This window comes from Pogoniulus pusillus, chromosome 5 (genome assembly GCF_015220805.1).
Source record: "Pogoniulus pusillus isolate bPogPus1 chromosome 5, bPogPus1.pri, whole genome shotgun sequence".
Classification (NCBI taxonomy): Eukaryota; Metazoa; Chordata; class Aves; order Piciformes; family Lybiidae; genus Pogoniulus; species Pogoniulus pusillus.
Genome location: NC_087268.1, coordinates 1119946 through 1142637, shown reverse-complemented (window position 1 = coordinate 1142637; position 22692 = coordinate 1119946). Strand labels below are relative to the sequence as shown.

Here is a 22692-nt window from a genome sequence, read left to right as displayed (position 1 = left end):
GATATTCACCTCTCTGCCCCGGCCTGTAGATGGGTTTGTCTGTCTGCACAAAGACAATGCTCTCCGGGTGCCAGACCATCACCGACCGCCGCTCTCCCAGGCTGACTGCGGTGCCCCTGGCTGAGAAGGAAATGAAAGCCAGTGGGGCAGAACGGACACGAGCAACCTGGGAGGAAGCAGACAAACAAGGGGAAGCAGCTGTTACTCCTGAAGCCACTTGCTCCAGAAAGTTCCTCTGTTCTGGGCTCCTACAAAGAGACACCAACCTCACCACCAGCAGCTTTACCACCTCCCATGGACTTTTCTGGACCTTTCTTATGTATTACATCTATTAAAAACACCTCCCCTCTCTTACTCTGTGTCTCTCCTCTCTTTCCTTTACCCTTCAATAAATTTGATTTCTTCCTTTGCTTGCTCCATGCCTGTGCTCTCTACTCTAACTTTCTTGTCACAGGCTCACAGGATGTCCAGGGTTGGAAGGGACCCAAAGAGACCATCCAGTCCAACCCCTCTGCCGCAGCAGGACCATACAGTCTAGCTCAGGTCACAGAGGAACACATCCCTCCTCATGGTTCTTTTCCATGGGCACGTAAATTAGAAGGAGTTTACCGTGAAGCTGAAGCACTGTAGACCATTGCTTGCTGACAGGGTTTTCTCAAAGATAGTAGTGTTAACAGCACCGTATTCCAGGCTGACTCTGACAGATAGTGTCTCGTTGAGGTTAAGGAACTGCAGGCAAACTTGACCTGGAGAGTCACTTTGGAGGACTGCAGGAACCATCAAGACATACTGCCTGTGAGACACAAACATCGAAGTGATCACATCAAAGAGAAAGGAGAAACAGGCTCAGCACGATGAAACAAACAGAAAACATTACTATTATTCTGTAGCTGCTGATTAGTTTAGTCTAAATAGTGAACACTTTGTCAGTGCTCCTCATCCCTCGCCTGCAGCTCCCAACTAATTCAGCCCTGGGTTCCCCATAGAGCTCTGACAGTGCCCCCAGATTTTAGCCTTTACCTGAAGGCTGGACCCATCCACTTTTGGCACACTGCTGAAGTTACTGCTTTTGGTATTTGCTGCTGCTGCTGCTACTGCTGCCTTTTCCCAGCCACACATCAATGTCTACCAAAGTTCTGCAACAGGCAGAAAGCCTGCTTCAATCACTCACTTGCCATCCAGATTTCAGTTTAACCCTCCAGATAGAAAAGATGAGCCACAGCAGTATTTAGGAGTCAAACCAAAACTAATGATGCTAATTAGCACTGTCTCTAAAGCCTTACCATTACTACAAGTAATAGTATGATAGTTCTTACGGCTCAGGTTCCTTTGCAGCTGTTACATGCAGGAGAATAGCCAAAAGAAACTTCAGCCACATCTTTCTCACTGGGAGACAAAAGAAAGAGATAAGCTCTCTTCCGAAGGAACAATTAGTTGTTTAGCAGCTTTGTGACATTCCTCACCCAGGTGCTCCAGAGGAAAGGAGATGGCCTTTCAACTCCTCCCTGTCTCCTTCCTTTGATATTAGTGCCTTTATAACAGCAGCTAGGGGTGGAGATCCCAGAATATCCTACTGCTTCCAAGAACCTCCCCTAACCCTACTGCAACCTAAACCAACCCACTGTATTCAGACCATAACACTTGAATGCAGTTCTCTTAACGTCAATGAAAAATATCCCCAACAATCTTGTTTTCAAGGTGAGGGTTTGGCTTTTCTGCACTGAGGCTTGGCACAGCACAGATGAGCCACGAAATCATCAGAATAAGCCTGTCAAAACAGATCAACGATTGAGGGTTCTCCCCACCAGCACTGGGATTTACACTTCGGATTGACAGTCTGGGTGAAGCAGACAAACTTTCCATACTTTGCCACTTCATTCTGGTTAAAGTCAAGCAGTGACTCCTCTTTTTCCTAAACTCATAGATACTGATGAGAATCCAGAATAACAGAGAAGCCACAAACAGAAAGCAATCTTAGTTGTTTGTTTTCCACAGCAGCCACTACTCGTGCTGAGGCCATACCTCTCAGCTGGTGGCTGGACAGCTGCCTTCATTGATGATCCGGAGCAGGGGATTGAGTCCAGCATCAGTGAGTTTGCAGATGACACTACGCTAGAATCATAGAATCATAGAATCAACCAGGTTGGAAGAGACCTCCAAGCTCAGCCAGTCCAACCTAGCACCCAGCCCTGGCCAGTCAACTAGACCATGGCACTAAGTGCCCCAGCCAGGCTTTGCTTGAACACCTCCAGGGACAGTGCCTCCACCACCTCCCTGGGCAGCCCATTCCAATGCCAATCACTCTCTCTGTGAAGAACTTCCTCCTCACATCCAGCCTAGACCTACCCCGGCACAACTTGAGACTGTGTCCCCTTGTTCTATTGCTGGTTGTCTGGGAGAAGAGGCCACCCCCCACCTGGAGATGTTGAAGGCAAGCCTGGCTGGGGCTCAAGAAGAGCCTGGATGAGGCACTTAGTGCCATGGTCTGGTTGACCGGCCAGGGCTGGGTGCTAGGTTGGGCTGGATGAGCTTGGAGGTCTCTTCCAACCTGGCTGATTCCATGAACTTCTATGAACGAGTGAATAAATCCCACCTTTTGCTTCTCTTTCAGGTGCACCTTTCACTTTTTTTGTCTGAAGCCATTAGGGAAGGCTCCAGAGAAGGAGGCTGAGGGCCCTGGGGCTGCTCAGTCTGGAGAAGAGAAGACTGAGAGGGGATTTGATTAATGTTTATCAGTATCTGAGGGCTGCCAGGAGGGGGGGACAGGCTCTGCTCACTGCTCCCTGGCATAGCACAAGCAGCAGTGGGTGTAAGCTGCAGCACAGGAGGTGCTGCCTCAACACAAGGGGGAACTTCTTTCCTGTGAGGGTCCCAGAGCACTGGCACAGGCTGCCCAGAGAGGCTGTGGGGTCTCCTTCTCTGGAGCCTTTCCAGGCCTGTCTGGAGGTGTTCCTGTGTGCTCTGTGTTAGATAGGATTGTCACACATGCCTTTGACCATGGCTGCTTCCTAGAAAACCTTCTGGAAACAGATCAGATTGTAACAATTTGTTTAAGGCATAATACAGGTCGAAATGCTTCATTTAGCCCAGGTGGCTGGAAAACAATGCTGAAACGTGGCAGCTCCAGGTAGAGTCCTGCTCAGTCAATAGGATCTCCACTCAAGCATGCAGTGTTTTCTGCTTATTGTTCTGAGACATGGGGACCCTGGCAAAGTTCTCCCACAGCTCTGCAGGCCGAGAGCATCATGAGCTCATTAAAGAAAACAGTGAGCATATCCTAAGAGTAATAGTCTGAGTGTCCAGTGATTTGGGTGAGTGATGGAATTTCTTCCAACAAAATAGGATAAGGCTCCAAGTTATTTCAGTGGCCTACTGAGATAGAAGAAGAGACCTCCAAGCTCATCCAGCCCAACCTAGCACCCAGCTCTGGCCGGTCAACCAGACCATGGCACTAAGTGCCCCAGCCAGGTTTGGCTTCAACACCTCCAGGCACGGCCACTCCACCACCTCCCTGGGCAGCCCATTCCAATGCCAATCACTCTCTCTGCCAGGAACTTCCTCCTAACATCCAGACTAGACCTGCCCTGGCACAGCTTCAGACTCTGTCCCCTTCTTCTGTTGCTGGGTGTCTGGGAGAAGAGCCCAACCCCACCTGGCTACAGCCTCCCTGCAGGCAGCTGCAGGCAGCAATGAGCTCTGCCCTGAGCCTCCTCTGCTGCAGGCTGCACACCCCCAGCTCCCTCAGCCTCTCCTCACAGGGCTCTGCTCCAGGCCCCTCACAGCTTTGTTGCCCTTCTCTGGACACCTTCCAGCACCTCAACATCTCTCTTCAATTAAGGAGCCCAGAACTGGACACAGCCTCAAGGTGTGGCCTGAGAAGTGCTGAGCACAGGGGCAGAAGAACCTTCCTTGTCCTACTGGCCCCACTCCTCCTGAGCTAGCCCAGGATGCCACTGGCTCTCTTGGCCACCTGGGCACACTGCTGGCTCCTGTTCAGGCTCATCATAGGCTTCTGCTGTAGCCTGCTGTGCAACATCTAATATTAGTGCATAATTTAAACCACAATACTTTCTTAGGTAGCTTATAAATAAATTCTAAGTAAAAATGTCTGAGGCAGCAAGATGTAAGGGGGAAAAAGGTGAGCCAGGGTAACGTGGAAGTAAGCGAACCCACTCCGATTTACCACATGAGTTAGAGATCTATATACAGACACCACAGTGAACCCATGCCAAAGGGCCTCAGAACTCTGTTTTTACTCCTGGCAAACAAATACAACTAAAATCACAGTGCAGTGAGAGGGTAGGAGGTAGTGCAGCTGGTCTGGCTTGCATAGAAGTTAAGCAAATGCTCAAGTTCTGGCATCAGCAAATTCACATGACACAAGTTCCATCAGAAAAATAATGTGGGTCACTGGATGTGCTGGAGGTAAGAGAGTTCTAGAGGTGACAGAAGGCTGTGAAAGGCAGATTTTACCAGATACTGCTGGCATTGCCCCAGCCAGGCCCTGTCAGCCTTGTATTATGGAAATCAGCAGCAAAATGTCAGTGCTGTGCTTTTGAAAAGATCCACATTTCATATCAGTTTCCATCTCACCCTGCTTGCAGTTGGCCATTCACTGCCAGTGCCATTAAACAAAGGCTTTTGTTCGGCAGCAGGTTGAGTGTACACAGCTGAAGAAGGTGGATTGAACTGGCCTGACTGACCCCTCTTGAAGTGCACACAAACTCTCCTGCTGACAAGAGATAGAGGAGCAAGTGGAGTCACTGGAAAGAACTTCATAGAATCAAGTGGTTTGGAAGAGACCTCCAAGCTCATCCAGCCCAACCTAGCACCCAGCCCTGGCCAACCAACCAGACCATGGCACTAAGTGCCCCAGCCAGCCTTGGCTTCAACACCTCCAGCCACGGCCACTCCACCACCTCCCTGGGCAGCCCATTCCAATGCCAATCACTCTCTCTGCCAGGAACTTCCTCCTAACATCCAGCCTCAACCTCCCCTGCCACAGCTTCAGACTCTGTCCCCTTGTTCTGTTGCTGGGTGCCTGGCAGCAGAGCCCAACCCCACCTGGCTACAGCCTCCCTGCAGGCAGCTGCAGGCAGCAATGAGCTCTGCCCTGAGCCTCCTCTGCTGCAGGCTGCACACCCCCAGCTCCCTCAGCCTCTCCTCACAGGGCTCTGCTCCAGGCCCCTCACCAGCTTTGTTGCCCTTCTCTGGACACCTTCCAGCACCTCAACATCTCTCTTCAATTAAGGAGCCCAGAACTGGACACAGCACTCAAGGTGTGGCCTGAGCAGTGCTGAGCACAGGGGCAGAAGAACCTCCCTTGTCCTGCTGCCCACACTGCTCCTGAGCCAGCCCAGGATGCCATTGGCTCTGCTGCCCACCTGGGCACTGCTGCCTCAGCCTCAGCTCCTCTCTACTAGCACCCCCAACTCCCTCTCTGCCTGGCTGCTCTCAGCCACTCTGGCCCCAGCCTCTAGTGCTGCTTGGGGTTGTCGTGGCCAAAGTGTAGAACCCTGCACTTGGCCTTGTTCAATCTCATCCCCTTGGCCTCTGCCCACCAATCCAGCCTGGCCAGGTCCCTCTGCAGGGCTCTCCTACGCTCCACCAGCTCCACACCTGCTCCTAGCTTGGTGTCATCTGCAGACTTACTGATGCTGGACTCAATCCCCTGGTCCAGATCATCAGTAAAGATACTGAACAGGACTGGGCCCAGCACTGATCCACCCAAGCCATCTCTGGGCAAGCACAACACCCTACTCAGCAGTGCTCTCAGGATGTACAAGGGGCTGCTCCCATCACAGAACCATAAAATCACTTAGGTTGGAAAAGACCTCTAAGCTCATCAAGTTCATTCCTTGACCCAACACCACCCTGGTCACTGAACTGCATACTGAAGTGGCATGTCTCCATTGTGGTGACTCCACCACTTCCCTGTGCAGCCCCTTCCAACACCTCACCACTTCTTCAGGACAGACATTTTTCCTAATCGCAAACCTAAACCTCCCCTGGTGCAACCTCCTCTGCTCTTGTCTTCTCTCTAGGACTAGGGAGAAGAGACCAACACCCACCTTACTCCAACCTTCTTTCAGGGAGTTGTAGAGCATGAGGAGGCCTCCCCTCATCCTTGTCTTATCCAGACTAAACGATTCCAGTTCCCTCAGTTGCTCATCCTGCCCATTCCTCTTCTACCACCTCCTGTGCTGTTGTGTGGTCTCCCTCACAGCAGGCACAATGCTGTTGAGCAAAGGAATCAAAATCCACTTTGAGAAGCCTGTTTGTGTAGTAGGCCCACAGATCTCTTCCAGATTTTAACTAGGGCTATTTTTACCACCCCAGCTACAGAAACAGCAGCTCAGGGATATGACTTAGTTGGCAGATGTCTGCTCAGACTGGTGAGGGATATGTCACTGGTTTCTGGTGATGATGAAGACCCTGTGAGGTCACTGCAGACTGTGAGGGACAGCAGCCATGGTGTGTGGCTGTCTGATGTACCAGTTCAGTAAGTACAGAAAGCATGAGAGAAAATTCCTTGTGCTTTGCCACCCCATCATAAGCTCCTTGCAGCTGACTTTATTTTTCCCCTCCCTCCCACTCTCATTTTAGTTTCTCCAAAGTCTCCATTTGCTTCACCATAGCTTCTTAACCTCTTTTCAAAGAGTTGCAAGTCTCTAATTTCTCACTCTGTTAGGGTTTGGGTAGAAACTTTCCATCACATAGGGCAGGGCCCTTGATCCTGTTTCTGCCTCGAGATGTCACTGATCTCAGGCTGACATTTTCATTGACAGATCTTCTCCAAGGTGTAAATTCTTTAGCTGATTAAAGCCATTACAGCACCTAGTTCTAGATACAAGACAGAGTAGAGCCTGGGACAAACAGCATTGCTAATCAGGTTTTATTACAAAAAGCAGTAGAATCATAGAATCAGTCGGGGTTGGAAGGGACCACAAGGATCATCTAGCTCCAGCCCCCCTGCCATGGGCAGGGACATGGGCAGTAAACCAGGAGATGTTAGCGTAAAGGAAAAAGAGAGGACAAAACTAGGGAGAAGCTGTCTTCCTGTGCCCAGCATTCTCACATCTCTAAGTGATTCAGTTTAAACACTGAAAAAGAAGGTGAGGATCAAAGTAATTTATTCAGAACCTTCCTTCAGGAGTGGTTGAAAGACCAAACCAAACCCTACAGAAGCAGCAACAGCAGATTATTTTCATAGCTCTGGGTTCCTTAAGAGGAATCTGTGGCCAAGAACAGACATTCCGGGAGTTGAACTTGACACAATGTCAGGAGTTTCCAAACAGATGGATGGTGGAAGTTAACAATTAATTGCACCACATCTCCCTTGCTAGGAAAAGCTCTATCTGGAGTTCCTGATCCACACTGACCCCCAGCTCTTTTGAAGTGTGGGTGAGAATGGGTCATTCTGATCTACTGCAATTTGGGGTTTGCTTATTCTTCATGCTTCTATGTGCTTATCATTGCCTTCCCAAGTTGCTCATCTTGTTCTTCTTCTACAAATGTTTGTCTGATACTTTGTGAAGCGTTACCTCTTCAGGCACTTAACTGATTTCAGTTGGAAGGCTGGGAGCAGGGTGATTTGTATTCTGCAAGGGCATATTCGTCTGGAAAAGAGAATGGAAGATTTGTCTGAGAGTGAGAAATCATTGAGCTCAGCCCATGTCCAGCTGTGTCATCACCTTAAGAACAAGCAAGAATTTGACAGATCTCATGGTAGTCTTCCAGTGGTCAAGACACCCAGTTGCTGGGGTGCACAATCTGAGCCTAATACACTCCTCTGGCCATGTTCATCAGGACACATCACTGCTCTGAGTATGCAATTTTAGCTCCTTGAGGCCAGATCAAGAAAGGTGATCAGATGCTTCAATATCTAGTTAGTGTTTAAACTGCTCTTGAGCTCAGTGGGACTGTCATACCTATTCAGGTATTTCAATCCCATTCAGGAAGAGTTCTCTGGTTGCAGCCTGACATAGCAATGTAAAGTAAGACCATGAGACAAACCAGGTGAGGGAAGTCAGGAGCAGTACTGCCAATCAGGCAGCATAACAACCAAGTTACTGGTTTAAACTGTTCCAACTGTGGGAAGAAATTCATCAGGACCCATCACTGCTCTGACTATGCAATTTTAGCTCCTTGAGGCCAGATCAAGACAGGTGGTCAGATGCTTCAATGTTTGTTCTCTTCTCCCAGGCACCCAGCAATAGAACAAGGGGACACAGTCTCAAGTTGTGCTGGTGGAAGTATAGGGTGGATGCCAGGAGGAAGTTCTTCACAGAGAGAGGAATTGGCACTGGAATGGGCTGTCCAGGGAGGTGGTGGAGTCACCATCCCTGGAGGTGTTCAAGAAAAGACTGGATGAGGCACTTAGTGCCATGGTCTGGTTGATTGGACAGGGCTGGGTGCTAGGTTGGGCTGGATGATCTTGGAGGTCTCTTCCAACCTGGTTGATTCTATGATTCTAGTTAGTGTTTAAACTACTCTTGAGTTCAGTGGGACTGCCATTCCTACTCAGCTATTTAAATCCCATTAAGGAAGAGTTCTCTGGCTGCAGCCTCATAGAGCAATGTAAAGTCAAACCATATATATATAAAACCAGCAATAACCAAGTTAATGGTTTTAACTGGTCAAACTGTGGAAAGAAATTGGAAGCACAGTTCTTTCTGTCTGCAGTTTGGAAGCAAACAACTCATGACATGTCTGATATGTTCTAGGTTGAATTGAAGCAAGAAGTGAAAAACCAGGAAGATAGGAACTGTCTAAGCTCTGCAAACACTTTGCAATCTAGTAATGAAGAGCAGCAGGATAGCTGCTTCCTCTGTGCTTATGTCTGCTAAGAAACAAAGGCAGGAGATGCAGAACACTGAAGAGAGCCTTGCACAGAGTGCACAGGGTAAAAAACACAGTCTATGCCTTGTCAGTGCTGAGATCACTGCTTGGAGTTCCTAAGTTTTGCTCAAGCCTGCTGAGATCACCTACCTGTTTCATAGTAATCATAGATATGTACTGGCACTGGTTTGATATCTGAGATAGGCAGGCTTTGCTCCACACTGAAAGAGAAGTTGACTTCCTTCTGGGAGACCTGAAAATGGCAAAGCAAGAAAATGCATCAGACCTTCTTTCCATATATATATTCCTGAGGCTAAGATTGAACACATGCATTTCTGAGGCAAACTGGGTGACCAAGTGCCATTCCACACTTCTCTCCAAGTTATAAACTTAATGTCAAATCAAATACTTGTTTAAAAGCTGTTGCTAAATGGGGTGCTCTCTGCCCTCTTTTTGTATGTCACTTGGCAGTTACACCAATCGTTCCCTGATGGCTGCAGCTTTCAGCTCATCAGCATCCATCCCATCATTGAATGTCACTTAATATCTTTCATTTACCAGGTCTCTACAAGTACCTAAAAGGAGGCTGTGGTGAGGCTGGAGCTGGTCTCTTCTCCCCAGTTACTAATGATAGGACAAGAGGAAATGGCCTCAAGTTGTGTCAGGGGAGGTTCAGGTTGGCAGTTGGGAGGAAGTTCTTTCCTGAGCAGGTGGTCAAGCACTGGCACAGGCTGCCCAGGGAGGTGTTTAAGAGGAGAGTGGATGTGGCACTGGAGGCTATGGTCTGGTGCTGAAGGCTGCTGGGATGCAGGCTGGACTGGCTGATCCTGGTGGTCCTTCCCAAGCATAGTGACTCAGTGATGAGATGTTGTGCTGAGGGGTTTGGGTTAGTCAAGGACTTATCAGTGTGAAACTCATGGTTGGACTCGAGGAGCTTGAAGGGCTTTGCCAATCTGAGAGATTCTGTGATGAACCACGTCCCTCAGCATCACATCTCTGCAGCTTTTCAACACCTCCAGGGATGAGGATTCAACTTTCTCCCTGGGGAACCTCTTTCAGTCTTTAGGAACTCCTTAAGTGAAAAACTTCTTTCTAATACCCATTCTAATGCTCCTGTGGTGCAACTTGAAGCCATTTCCTCTCATCTTAATATAGATCTTGATCCTTGTTACATCACTGACAGCCAATTAATCAATATTCCTGCTTGAGACACAGATATTACTATGTCTTTTTGCTTTCTCTCTTCTTTCTTTCTTAGACTCATAGAATCAGTCAGAGTTGGAAGGGACCACAAGGAGCAGCCAGTTCCAACCCCCCTGCCATGCCCAGGGACACCCTACCCTAGAGCAGGCTGCAACAGCCTCAGCCAGCCTGGCCTTAAACACCTCCAGCCATGGGGTCTCAACCACCTCCCTGGGCAACCCATTCCAGGCTCTCACCACTCTCATGCTCAACAAGTTCCTCCTCACATCCAGTCTGAACCTACTCTGACTCTCAGCTCAAGTAATGAGAATCATCACAAGGACACTGGAAACTTCTGCCACATGGAATGCAGCTTTCCTGCTTTTGTGATGGCATTAGACTGGATGATCTTGAGGAGTTTTCCAATCAAAGCACTTCTAGGACTCTAAATGCTATTTCATCCTACAGCATTCTTCACAGAATTAATACATCTGTATCTCCTCATTCTAGGCTACAGGCACTGCACACATAGATATATGAGATATCTGATGTTGGACTGAGTGTAGTACCTTTATATCCCTAAGATATGTCTGCTGCTAATGGGACTTTCATTTCATCTGAGATCCTGTTTAGTCAAACCAGAAGGGAAACCTCCCAGACTTACCTTTTGCAGATAGAAGAGGATGTGATTGTTCTTGATATCTACACGATCAACAAGAGAGTCCTGGTTCTGAAGCTGTAAAGAAGGCAACCAGCAGCAGTGTTAACATACTGAGACTCGCAAGGCAGACTTAACATTTTAACTATTCGATAACAAGGTCTCTTTAAAGAGGCTCCCATGCCCATCCTGTGCCACCTTGCCATCTCCTGCCCCAAACAAGAAATGCAGGTTGAGTATCATAGAATCAAGCAGGTTGGAAGACACCTCCAAGGTCATCCCTGGCCAATCAACCAGACCATGGCACTAAGTGCCTCATCCAGTCTTTACTTCAACACCTCCAGGGACAGCAACTCCATCACCTCCCTGGGCAGCCCATTCCAATGCCAATCACTCTCTCTGGCAACAACTTCCTCCTAACATCCAGCCCATAAGCAGTATCAATCAAGAGGACCAAAGAATCACAGACAGGTGGAGGTTGGAAAGCACTTCTGGCTATCACAGAATCATAGAATGATAGAATCAGTCAGGGTTGGAAGGGACCACAAGGATCACGTAGTTTCAAACCCCTGCCATGGCCAGGGACACCCTACCCTAGAGCAGGCTGCCCACAGCCTCAGCCAGCCTGGCCTTAAATACCTCCAGGTCTCTTTCCCCTACGCTGCCCTCCAAGAGGCCAGTACTGCAGTCCACAGGCTGCTCTTTCCCAGACACAAGACTCCACACTTGTCCTTGTACTGCATTAAATTTCTCCCTGCCCAACTCTCCATATGTCCAGGTCTTGCTGCATGGCAGCACAGCCTTCCTCTCCGTCAGCCACTCCTCCCAGCTTTGTGTCATCAGCAAACCTGCTGACAGTGCTCTCTGTCCCCTCATCCAAGTCACTGATGTATGTACTGAATAGTACTGGTCCCAGTACCAACCCCTGAAGGATCCCCACTAGGTCCATGTGAGTGTGTCTGCCTGCTGGGACCACTCAGCTGTTGCCTGGAGCTTGGGATATGAAGCTGCAGCAGTGTCACCTCTGATGGGCTGCTGGATTTGGCAAGTCCTAGAAGATTTGTCCTCAAGAGAGGAACAGCTAGAACTCTGAGACACAAAGTATGTGGCAGAAGCCTATGCCCACAGACCTTGCAGAACCCTCAAGGGCCTCTGCTTTACTAATCACAGAACATTTGTATCAATTTCCCATGTTTTCAGGATTTATCATTCACTCTGCTCCCATTCTTTACCTTTTCCAGGGAAGATCTGATGGGAACAAAACCTGAGAGCATTTTCACATCAACAATAGCCATGTTGGAGACATTGCGGTTTCCTGTGTACCTGGAATGACAAAAGTTCTGTTAGCCTGGTGTGCAAATGGACTGCAGGAGCAGGGAATGACATCTGCAGCTCCCCCTGATCCCATTTCTTCTCCTGCAGCTGCACAGTAGTGCTTAAAACCATCCCTGGATTCTCTATCAGACTGCAGTACTTAAATCCATCTCTGGATTCTCTATCAGACTGCAGCACTTAAACCCTTCCCTGGATTCTCTATCAGACTGCAGTACTTAAACCCTTCCCTGGATTCTCTATCAGACTGCAGCACTTAAACCCTTCCCTGGATTCTCTATCAGACTGCAGCACTTAAACCCTTCCCTGGATTCTCTATCAGACTGCAGCACTTAAACCCTTCCCTGGATTCTCTATCAGACTGCAGTACTTAAACCCTTCCCTGGATTCTCTATCAGACTGCAGCACTTAAATCCATCTCTGGATTCTCTATCAGACTGCAGTACTTAAACCCTTCCCTGGATTCTCTATCCAACTGCAGAACTTAAATCCTTCCCTGGATTCTCTATCAGACTGCAGGGAGTAGAAAAATGAGCAGAGGTTACCTGGCAGAGAGGACAAGGTCAAACTTTGGTGGGAAGTTGCTTGTGCAGGTCACATTTGCTGCTTGTACTGAGAGAGAAAATCCTGCATCTCTTTTTGGTAAGAGGACATTGTATCTCAGGGTGCTCTGCAAGAGACAGCAAGTGTCAAACGATCAGAGACTTGGAGGGTTTTGTGGCACGAGGTTTGGAGAGCAATGAGGTCAGGAGGAGCCCCTGCTCAGACCTCAGAGGGGTGGTGCTGACCTGGCAGCTTGCTTACCTGCAGGTAGACGCAGCCAGTGCCATTCACTTCCATGCTGTAGTTCCCTGGAACAGTCGGGAAGGAAGCCTGCTGCAGTAAGAAGCGGTTCTGGTCATTCACCTGGAAAGTCTTACTGGAGGAGCCCAGGAAGTTGACTTTGACTGTGTTAAGACCTTTTTTAGAGAACGTGAGGTATCCATAACGGGCTAAGGCTTGGAGAGCAACAACAGTGTCCTGAAGAGAAGAACATAACCCCCTGATTAGATACCCTGATGTTAGCCAGTGCGTGAGATTACACAGCTCCTATGACCTGTCTCTTTAGCGCTGCTCATCGCATAGGGGGAGTTGGCAAAATGGTAAGAAGACAAGGTACAAGTTCTGGTGCCACAGAGTTACATTACAGAGTCACTGAAGTGTTCAGGTTGGAAAAGACCTTTAAGAATATTGAGTCATAGAATCAACCAGGTTGGAAGAGACCTCCAACATCATCCAGTCCAACCTAGCACCCAGCCCTGTCTGATCAACTAGGCCATGGCACTAAGGAGCTGCTGAACAAAACCAAGTGGAAGAAGAAAAGTCCACAGATTGTGGAAGGAGGGGCTGGCCACCTGGGAGGACTATCAGATGGTTGCCAGAGGATGTAGGGAGGCTACTAGGAAGGCTAAGGCCTCCTTGGAATTCAATCTCAAAGCAGGCCAAAGAGTCCATCTGTTATCTGACTCTGCTCAGTGTGGTGCCAAACCATGTCCCTCAGCACCACATGTCTATAGCTTTTAAGCACCTCCAGGCATGGGGATTCAACCACCTCCTTGGAGAACATATTCCAGTCTTCAAGAACCTATTCAATGAAGAAGTTTCTGCTAATAGCCAACCTGAAACTCCCCTGGATCAATTTGAGGCCATTTCCTCATCACTTGTTACAAGCGGCACCAACTTCCTTTCAGGGAGCTGTAGAGAGCCAGAAGGTCTCCCTCACTTTCTCCAGGCTAAATAAGCCCAGTTCCCTCAGCTGCTACTCATAGTTCCTTCAGACATTCCCATGCTAGTTTGAGCCCAGCTGGAATGTTTTGGTGAGAAGAATCAAATTCTAGGCAATGGTGATGGCTGCTGCACTCATAGGCTTGCTGAGATGGATAAGAACAAGAACATAGACATAGATAACAGAGTTGCTCTCTCTGGCTCTGGCTGCATGCAATTCTCTCTCTAACTTGCTGCCTAATCAACCCCTCTGCTTCCTAACCTACCCTGGATGATCCTCCAAACTACCTTGAGCATAAGGCAAAGTCTGGGGTAAGGCAGAGGGGTGGGAAGGAGGTGGCAGGGTGGTTGGGAGCCCCTGCTGGGCACTCTGGTTTCTGGGAGGGCTGCTGTGTTTCTGTATCACTTTTTCACTTGTCTGTGTCTGTCTCTAGCTGTACAGTGTCAATACCTGCTTGGGCATTGTGCTAAGCTGTACATAGAAAGCTTCAGTCTTTAATTTTCAGTGGCTGAGTCTAGCCTGGGTGATTGTCTTAAGTGTGGGGGGGCAGGGAACACCCAAACCATGAAAAAAAGTGGGAACTTTGTGCATGCTGGAAAATCTGCATAGGCATCAAAGTCAAGGGACAAATACATGTTCATGAGGAGACTTTTGGGTATTACATGTTTTACTGAAAGTGTTGTTTGTGGCAAGAGATAAATCTGCATAAGCAGAAATTAACTTCAACAGGTTTAAGTAACGTATGGAACATTTACCCTGAGGAACTGATACACATCTGGGCCTAATCCAGATGTCACCAGTGTGTAACACAAGCCTTTGTGAAAGACTTTCTCAAGTGTGGGGGGTGCAGGAAACACCCAAACCATCACAACTGAACAGACTGAAGAGCTGGGCACAGAGGAGCCAGATGAGGTCCAACAAGGACAAGTGCAGAGTCCTGCACCTGGGAAGGGATAACAAACCGCAGCAGTACAGGCTGGGAGGTGACTGCTGGAGAGCAGCCCTGTGCAGAGGGACCTGGGGGTGCTGGTGGCTAACAAGAAGGCCAATGGGATCCTGGGGTGCATTAGGAGCAGTGTGTCCAGCAGATGAAGGGAGGTTCTCCTCCCCCTCTACTCTGCCCTGCTGAGACCTCATCTTGAATACTGCCTTCAGTTTTGGGCTCCCCAGTTTCAGAGGGACAGGGATCTGCTGGAGAGGGTCCAGCAGAGGGCCAGGAGGATGATGAGGGGACTGAAGGGCATGGCTGATGAGGAGAGGCTGAGGGACCTGGGGCTGCTTAGTCTGGAGAAGACTGAGAGGGGATTTGATCAATGCTTATAAGTATCTGGGGGCTGCCAGGAGTTGGGGGGGACAGGCTCTGCTCACTGCTCCCTGGCATAGGACAAGCAGCAGTGGGTATAAGCTGCAGCACAGGAGGTTCTGCCTCAACACAAGGGGGAACTTCTTTGCTGGAAGGGTCCCAGAGCACTGGCACAGGCTGCCCAGAGAGGCTGTGGGGTCTCCTTCTCTGGAGCCTTTCCAGGCCTGTCTGGATGTGTTCCTGCGTGCTCTGTGTTAGATAGGATTGTCCTGCTCTGGCAGGGGGTTGGACTGGATGATCTCCTTGGGTCCCTTCCAACCCCTGACATCCTGTGTGCCTATGAACTCCTCATCAAATATTACTGAAATGAAAATGCAGTGAGGAAGGTATGTCCTGCTGTCAAGATCCAGAATGCAGACTGGACTCTCAGAAGCTTTCTTTTTTCACTGGAGCCACAGCTGTTACCTGGCTGGAGGAGAAGCCGCCGTAGGGGTTCTGTTGCTTGACAAGCCAGTGCACAATGCGGGAAACGTAAGAGAGGTCTTCTGAGCTGAGTCTGGCTTTGTTGAGCAAAGACAAGAGAACGTAGCTGGTCATTTCCACTTCAGCTGAAGGTGCACGGGAGTAGAAAACAGGGACACGCTCTGCTGGTGGCTTATGTTCTCTCTGCCAATGGAGTGAACCACCTGAAAAGAGAAAGGTGAGGTGTTAAAAATAATGGGGAAATGACTCACTCATGACTTCATTACAGTATTGTGCAGGAGACAGGCATAGAATTCCCTCTCAGCCATCAGTGGCCTGAACTGGAAAATTTTAGTTCTAGCATGGAAAAGAAGACAGGAAGGAAATTAATAAAAGTGGGTTGTTGTCCTGGTACAGCATAAATCCTGCCAGGCCAGTTCAACCCTTGCTCTCCTCCTTTCATTGCAGGGAAATCTCTGGGAGTGAGTTAGATGAACAACCAATAAGGGTTTGGCCCCAGCAAAGCCTTGAGGACTAGGGGGGCTTAGCACCATGTGCCAGGTGTCTTGTGCTGCCCTCACTGTGCCTGTGTGGTCAAAGGAGGCAGGAAGCTTTGAATTCATTGGCCAGAACAAGGGTGCTGTGCCTGTTGGCCAGATGGGTTTTCCAACTGAAGTATTTAAAGGGGGATGACAAAGTGAGTTGAAGTGAAGGCAGCGTACCAGAAATGAGACAGGAGCATCACAAAGTACCTCAGCATAGCTAATATCCTACTGCAGTTGGGTGAGAAATGCTGCCTTCATTGTTTGAAACTAAAAGGGGGATCTGTGGGAAAGTAATGGGAGAAGAAGAATAACAATCAAGTGCTGGCCTTGATTCCTCCAGCTGCTGGCTACCTCACCTGAAGAAAGGATAGATAAGTGGACATCTTGTTGATGAGAAAAACAAGGCATGGTTTATGCAAAGGACTGGCTTGTTCTTGCCTAATTATGCTGATGTGTAGGTGTCTGGTCTATGCTCAAGGCCATATAACAAGAGCCAGAACAATCCATACAGTGTCTCTGGTACAATTCACATTGAACGGCCTGGAGTCCATGTGGCATTGCTTCTGATCACACTGATCTGTGTGAGCCGGGACCACGTCCCCGCTGCCGCAACCAGTGCAGCTGCAACATCCTGCTACAGGCCACTTCAGCAGCTGCATCCCCTGCATCGCTGCCACCCTGCACTTACCCTCTCTGGTAGCTGTCTGGTCCAGCTTCTCCAGGAAGAACTGGCGTCTGTTCTCATTGTCAGCTAATCCATAAGCATAGGCAAAGAGGGCCTGGTTGTACAGGTTGTTGATGCCCTTGCTGAATGCAGTCTCCAAGCAGTTTATGCCGCTCTGAACAACAGGATGCTAGGAACACAAAACACGGAAGGCTGTCAGGCACTTGAATTTGTGCCTCAGCTTCTCTTTAAGCTGCCATCACTGACTCTCCTTGGCAAAAACATACATGACTCGTGGCATGTTTAAGGATCTACAGTGCAGAAGATGTCCTTCTTGTGGCACTGTCTCCTCTCTGCATTTCTTTAGAAGCAGCATGGCCAGACTAACAAAGCACTGGTTCTTTTCTTCACCTGGGAGGTGACCTTATGCATGCAAATCCTTTGTCCTTTGGTTGCTTTAGCTGTAACATCTGCATCATCTTTACACAACTGTGTATTTTGAGAACTCATGACAAAGAAGACTCTTTCAGATGAATGTTATTACTTACTACCTGGGCGAGTGGTCTTGACCCTGACCTCAGGTGGTCCTGACTCCTCCCGGGGGGTGGGTGTGAACACTACCAGGTGTGGTTAGCCCACTCCCCACTTCCTCTCTAAGACCCCATATGAAAAAGCAGGGGGACTTCCTCCCTCTCTGTCTCACTGCCTCCTGCTTGCCAGCATCACCTCCCTCCTCCTGATACTGTTTGTTTTGCCACGTGGCCATAACCCACGAGGTGGACAAAACCACTGTCATCAATCTGGTTGTATTTACATACTTTGAATCTTATTTTCCCTTCCCTATACCTTTTGTAACTTCCCTATCCCAAATACCTTTTATTTATTGTTAAACCTTTCTTCTTTTAACTTCCAAATAAGGTGAGATTATTTATTTGGGTCTGCTTACCTTCCCTCTCTCTGCATCTAATTCCCTTTCTTGAGAAGAAGGGGGAAGAGGGAAAGGCATGCTAGAAATTGTTCTTGGTTCCATCAACTATATTTGAGTCTCTGGGAAATTTCAATTAGAACCATGACACAGTATTTAACACTCTGTTGAAGATATGGATGGGAGGTCTATGACTTGCACACTATTTGACACAGGGCTGAAGCAGGATAATAAAGCATAACAGCATCAAAGACCTACCGCAGCAGAGTGTCCAGCTTCCAGCAATGCTGCCACAACATAGGCTGTGAGTGAGTATTCACCTTCCTCTTCATCCTGAAACAAGAAACAAGCAAAGAGCAGGTCAATACATATGTCCTAGAAAGAAACAAGATACTCATTAAGTCATAGTTTAGACACCAGTTAGATTCATCTGCCTGTGAGCAGAGGAATAGGAAAGAACAAGCTCACTTGGGATAAAGCCAATATTATTTGGGGCACTTTCTTGTCTTTTGCATGTATGTGATAAAGCAGATTGTAGCTTGTGGCCAAACATGTAATGAAGTGGTGGAAAATAGAAGCTGAGTCTTCTCATTCAGAAACTCCTCACAGAATCACACAGATCAGTAAAGGATCTCTGAAGATCATCTAGTCCAACCCTCCTGTTAATGCAGGGTCACCTAGAGCAGGTTTCACAGGAACACATCCAGGCAGGTTTTGAAAGTCTTCAGAGAGGAAGACATCCTCTCTGGACAGCCTAATCTGGCACCTTCAAAGTAAAAAAGCTCTTCCTTATGTTTAAGTGAAACCTACTCTGTTCTAGTTTGTCCTACCACTGGACACCACTGAAACGAGCCCAACCCCATCCTCTTGACCTTCATCCTTTAGGTATGGATAAGCATTAATGAGATCCCTGCTAAGCTTCCTCTTCTCCAGGATAAACAGCCCCAGGACTCTCAGCCCCTGCTTCTAAGGTAGATATTCGAGGCCCTCGCCATCTCTGTGGACCTCTGTTGGACTCACTCCAGTAGTTCTTTGTCTCTTGAATTGGGGAGCCTAGAACTAGACACAGCAATCCAAGTATGGCCTCAGCAGAGCAGGAGAATCTCCCTTGACCCGCTGGCCATACTCTTCTTACTTGCTTATATCTTATCAGGGTTCTACACTTTGGCCACAACAGCCCCAAGGAGCACTAAAGGCTAGGGCCAGAGTGGCTGAGAGCAGCCAGGCAGAGAGGGACCTGGGGGTGCTGGTAGAGAGGAGCTGAAGATGAGGCAGCAGTGTGCCCAGGTGGCCAAGAGAGCCAATGGCATCCTGGGCTGGCTCAGGAGCAGTGTGAGCAGCAGGACAAGGGAGGTTCTTCTGCCCCTGTGCTCAGCACTGCTCAGGCCACAGCTTGAGTGCTGTATCCAGTTCTGGGCTCCTTAATTCATGAGAGATGTTGAGATACTGGAATGTGTCCAGAGAAGGACAACAAAGCCTGGCCCACAAACCATTCTATAATCAATAGCAGACAGAAGAATCATGCCCTGTTTGTATGTAAGGACATGAGAGAACCGGACCAGGAAGAGTAAGGATGCAGGAATAAGATCGCGCATGGCAGAAACTATCACAAGAACCCCCAATGCCAGGAGTGGCAGTTTGGCACTCCGCTCCTCTCAGTTACCTTGAAAGCGTTGTTGAAATGTGACCCAGCATTTTCAAAGCAGCCATCTGACTTCTGCTTGCTTGCCAGCCAGAGCAAAGCTTGAGACTGGACGTTGTCATCGATGTAGATGTAGCGTCTGGCTTGTGCAAACGACTTGTACACAAAGGCAGTGAGCCTGGGGGGGACCGGAAACCAGGTAGGACATGAACACAAGAAAGGAGGATTACAAGTAACTGATCTGGTTACAAAATGAACTTCATAATGCCTGAAGTAAACAAGCACTAAGTCCTTTTTAAATAAGCACTGTTAAAATACTGTGTGATGGTTTGGGTGTCCCCCACACATCAGAAAATCACCCAGACTAGACTCAGCTGAGCTGGAAATGGAATGCAGCTCTCTATGTACAGCTTAGCACAGTACCCAAGCAGGTGTTGACAATCTGTACAGCTAGAGACAGACACAGACAAGTGAAAAAGTGATACAGAAACACAGCAGCCCTCCCAGAAACCAGAGTGCCCAGCAGGGGCTCCCAACCACCCTGCCACCTCATTCCCATCCCTCTACCTTACCCCAGACTTTGTCTTAAGCTCAAGGTAGTTTGGAGTTTTCCCTGTTGCAGTTCAAGTACGATCAGACTCTTACCCTTATTTTGTGCACCCCTGACAAGAGCCTGAATCTCTTTCCTACAATCCTAGGCAGGGGAAAGATTCGTCCTGGTCCCCCCTTAACCTCCTCTTCTACAGACTGAACAAATCTAGTTCCTTCAACCTCCTCTTGAGCATAGAATCATAGAATCAACCACGTTGGAAGAGACCTCCAAGCTCATCTAGCCCAACCTAGCACCCAGCCCTGGCCAATCAACCAGACCATGGCACTAAGTGCCTCATCCAGGCTTTTCTTGAGCACCTCCAGGGATGGTGACTCCACCACCTCCCTGGTTGTCATTGCTGCACTCTCTCCAGTTTATTAACCTCTCCTTTATACTAGAGGATCCATATTAATCCAGCTATATTAATTTAGCTTGGAGATTCTGCACTAGGGAAATACAAGTTGTCATCACTTACCATACACTCCCTTCCCGATCCCGTGTCCCAAAGGAGCTGTAGGATCCATCTCGGTGTTTGTATGACAGCTGCTTTTGGTACCCTGAAAGCATGAGAAAGAAAACACATTTACTAATCACAGCAATGGGCCAGGTCCTGAAGCAGCAAGAATGGGGATTTACTATTAAATAACTTGTGACTGGTGAAGCACAAAATCACCAACTGGTAAGGCTTGGAAAGGACCTCTGGAGATCATCTAGACCAACCTCACTGATAAAGCAGCTTTGCCAAGAGAAGGCTGCACAGGAACACATCTAGGCAGGTTCAGAGAGACTCCAGAGAAGGAGACTCCACAACCTCTCTGAACAGCCTGCTCCAGTGTTCTGGCAGCCTCAAAGTAAAGTAGTTTTTCCCTTAAACTCAAGTGAAACTTCCTGTGCTCTAGTTTGTGCCTGTGGCCCTTTGCTCTATCATTGGGCAACAATGAAAAGAGCCCAGGCCCATCCTCTCAACCTCCACCCTTTTGATACTGGATCAGCATTGAGAAGATCCCCTCTCAGTCTGCTCTTCTCCCGGCAATAGATCCCCAGGTATCTCAGCCTTTCCACATTAAGAGAGAGGTTCCAGTCTCCCCCATCTTGTGGCCCTCTCTAGTATTTCCTTGTCTCTCTTGAACTGGGGAGCCCAGAACTGGACACAATGCAGTAGATGAGGCCTGGACAGAGTTGAGTAGAGGAGGAGAAGAACCTCCTTTGACCTACTGGCCACACTCTTCTTAGTGCGCCCCAGAATACTGTTGGTCTTCTTGGCTACAAGGGCACACTGCTGTGCTAGTTTGAAGCTAGCTAGATTTGCCAACTCATGGTGAGCCTCTTCTCCACCAGCCACTATGAATTCTAGCTGCTTTTGCTCCTGGAAGTATGACACATGAGGTGCTGTAACTGCCCACTTCTATGCCATAAATGGGGTGCTAGAAATCACAAATCAATATTCACTATGTAAATCTTAGGATCTCAGGGCACACAATCACAATGTTAGACAGAAGAATATCAAACTTCTCACCTGTAGATAAATACCCAATACCCTTGACTCTAATCTCTTCAGTCAGAAGCCCAGTCTTATTCAGATAATCCAGGGCATAGATGTTGGGTGTAAACAATGCCATATTCTGTTCCCCGCAGCCATAGGGCATATGGAGCAGGTTCTCCATGTTCCTCAGGGCTGTGCCCAAAATGTCTCCTGCAGAATGAAAGAGAAAAGAACTCAGCTCCTTTAAAATACTCTTTTGTAACACATCATTATGCATTGCTTTGTATTACCTTATTATGAAGCCTTAAGATACTCTTTTGTAACACAGCATTATGCATTGCTTGGTATTACCTTATTATGAAGCTAAGGATAATGATCACAGTAACTAAAGGCACAGCCTAGAAAGAAGTCTGAAATGTCCCAATTTCATTTGTTTTGATGCTGGACATCTGGGAGCCACTGAGAATTTGAGGAAAATCTGAGCACAAATATTGTCTGGCACAGATATCTGTTGGAAAAGACCTTTAGGATCATTGAGTCCAACCATTAGCTAACTCTGCCAAGTCTGGTAGCACACCATGTGCCTCAACACCACATCGCTGAAGCTTTTAAACACATCCAGGGATGAGGATTAAACCATCTCCATGTGCAGCCTGTTCCAGTCTTTGAGAACCCTTTCAATGAGGAATTTTCTTCTAATATTCAATCTAAGCCTTCCCTGGTGCAGCTTGAGGCCATTTCCTCTCATCCTATTGGTTATTCCTAAGGAGAAAAGACCAGCCTACACCTTGCTCCAACCTCCTTTCAGGGAATTGTAGAGAGCCAGAAAGTCTCCCCTCAGCCTCCTTTTCTCCAGACTAAACAGCTACAGCTTTCTCAGCCTCTCCTCACAAGACCTGTTCATCAGACCCTTCACCAACTTTGCTGCCCTTCTTTGGATCCCCTCCAGCACCTCAATGTTTTTACTGTCCCTCCCCATCTTTCCTGAAGGGGGCTTGCAAAAAAAGCTGGGAAGGGACTTTTGAGGCTCTCAGGGAGTGACAGGACTGGGGGGAATGGAGCAAAGCTGAAAGTGGAGAGAGTCAGGCTGGAGGGGAGGAGGAAGCTGTTGAGCATGAGTGGTGAGAGGCTGGAGTGGGTTGCCCAGGGAGGTGGTTGAGGCCCCATGGCTGGAGGTGTTTGAGGCCAGGCTGGCTGAGGCTGTGGGCAGCCTGCTCTAGGGTAGGGTGTCCCTGGGCAGGGCAGGGGGGTTGGAACTGGCTGCTCCTTGTGGTCCCTTCTAACCCTGACTGATTCTA

General features: G+C 48.4%; 2 protein-coding genes across 2 annotated transcripts in view; both read right to left on the bottom strand.

Annotated features, from left to right (window-relative positions):
- The window catches only part of LOC135175201 (ovostatin-like), a 40036-nt gene extending 38545 nt beyond the window's left edge, over window positions 1-1491 (bottom strand). Inside the window, exons 1-4 of the mRNA XM_064142998.1 lie at window positions 1464-1491; window positions 1317-1386; window positions 610-793; window positions 10-166 (exon numbers count right to left, since the gene is read on the bottom strand). Of these exons, the coding sequence (XP_063999068.1) occupies window positions 10-166; window positions 610-793; window positions 1317-1378 (403 nt within the window). The 5' untranslated portion in view covers window positions 1379-1386; window positions 1464-1491. The remainder of the gene's footprint in view (window positions 1-9; window positions 167-609; window positions 794-1316; window positions 1387-1463) is intronic.
- A 5625-nt stretch (window positions 1492-7116) lies between these two features.
- Window positions 7117-22692, bottom strand: part of LOC135175202 (ovostatin-like) — a 42839-nt gene continuing 27263 nt past the window's right edge. The window contains exons 25-36 of the mRNA XM_064142999.1: window positions 21428-21604; window positions 20387-20468; window positions 19341-19497; window positions 17936-18010; window positions 16777-16942; window positions 15547-15767; window positions 12818-13033; window positions 12559-12683; window positions 11914-12004; window positions 10688-10759; window positions 8992-9094; window positions 7117-7619 (exon numbers count right to left, since the gene is read on the bottom strand). Of these exons, the coding sequence (XP_063999069.1) occupies window positions 7567-7619; window positions 8992-9094; window positions 10688-10759; window positions 11914-12004; window positions 12559-12683; window positions 12818-13033; window positions 15547-15767; window positions 16777-16942; window positions 17936-18010; window positions 19341-19497; window positions 20387-20468; window positions 21428-21604 (1538 nt within the window). The 3' untranslated portion in view covers window positions 7117-7566. The remainder of the gene's footprint in view (window positions 7620-8991; window positions 9095-10687; window positions 10760-11913; window positions 12005-12558; window positions 12684-12817; window positions 13034-15546; window positions 15768-16776; window positions 16943-17935; window positions 18011-19340; window positions 19498-20386; window positions 20469-21427; window positions 21605-22692) is intronic.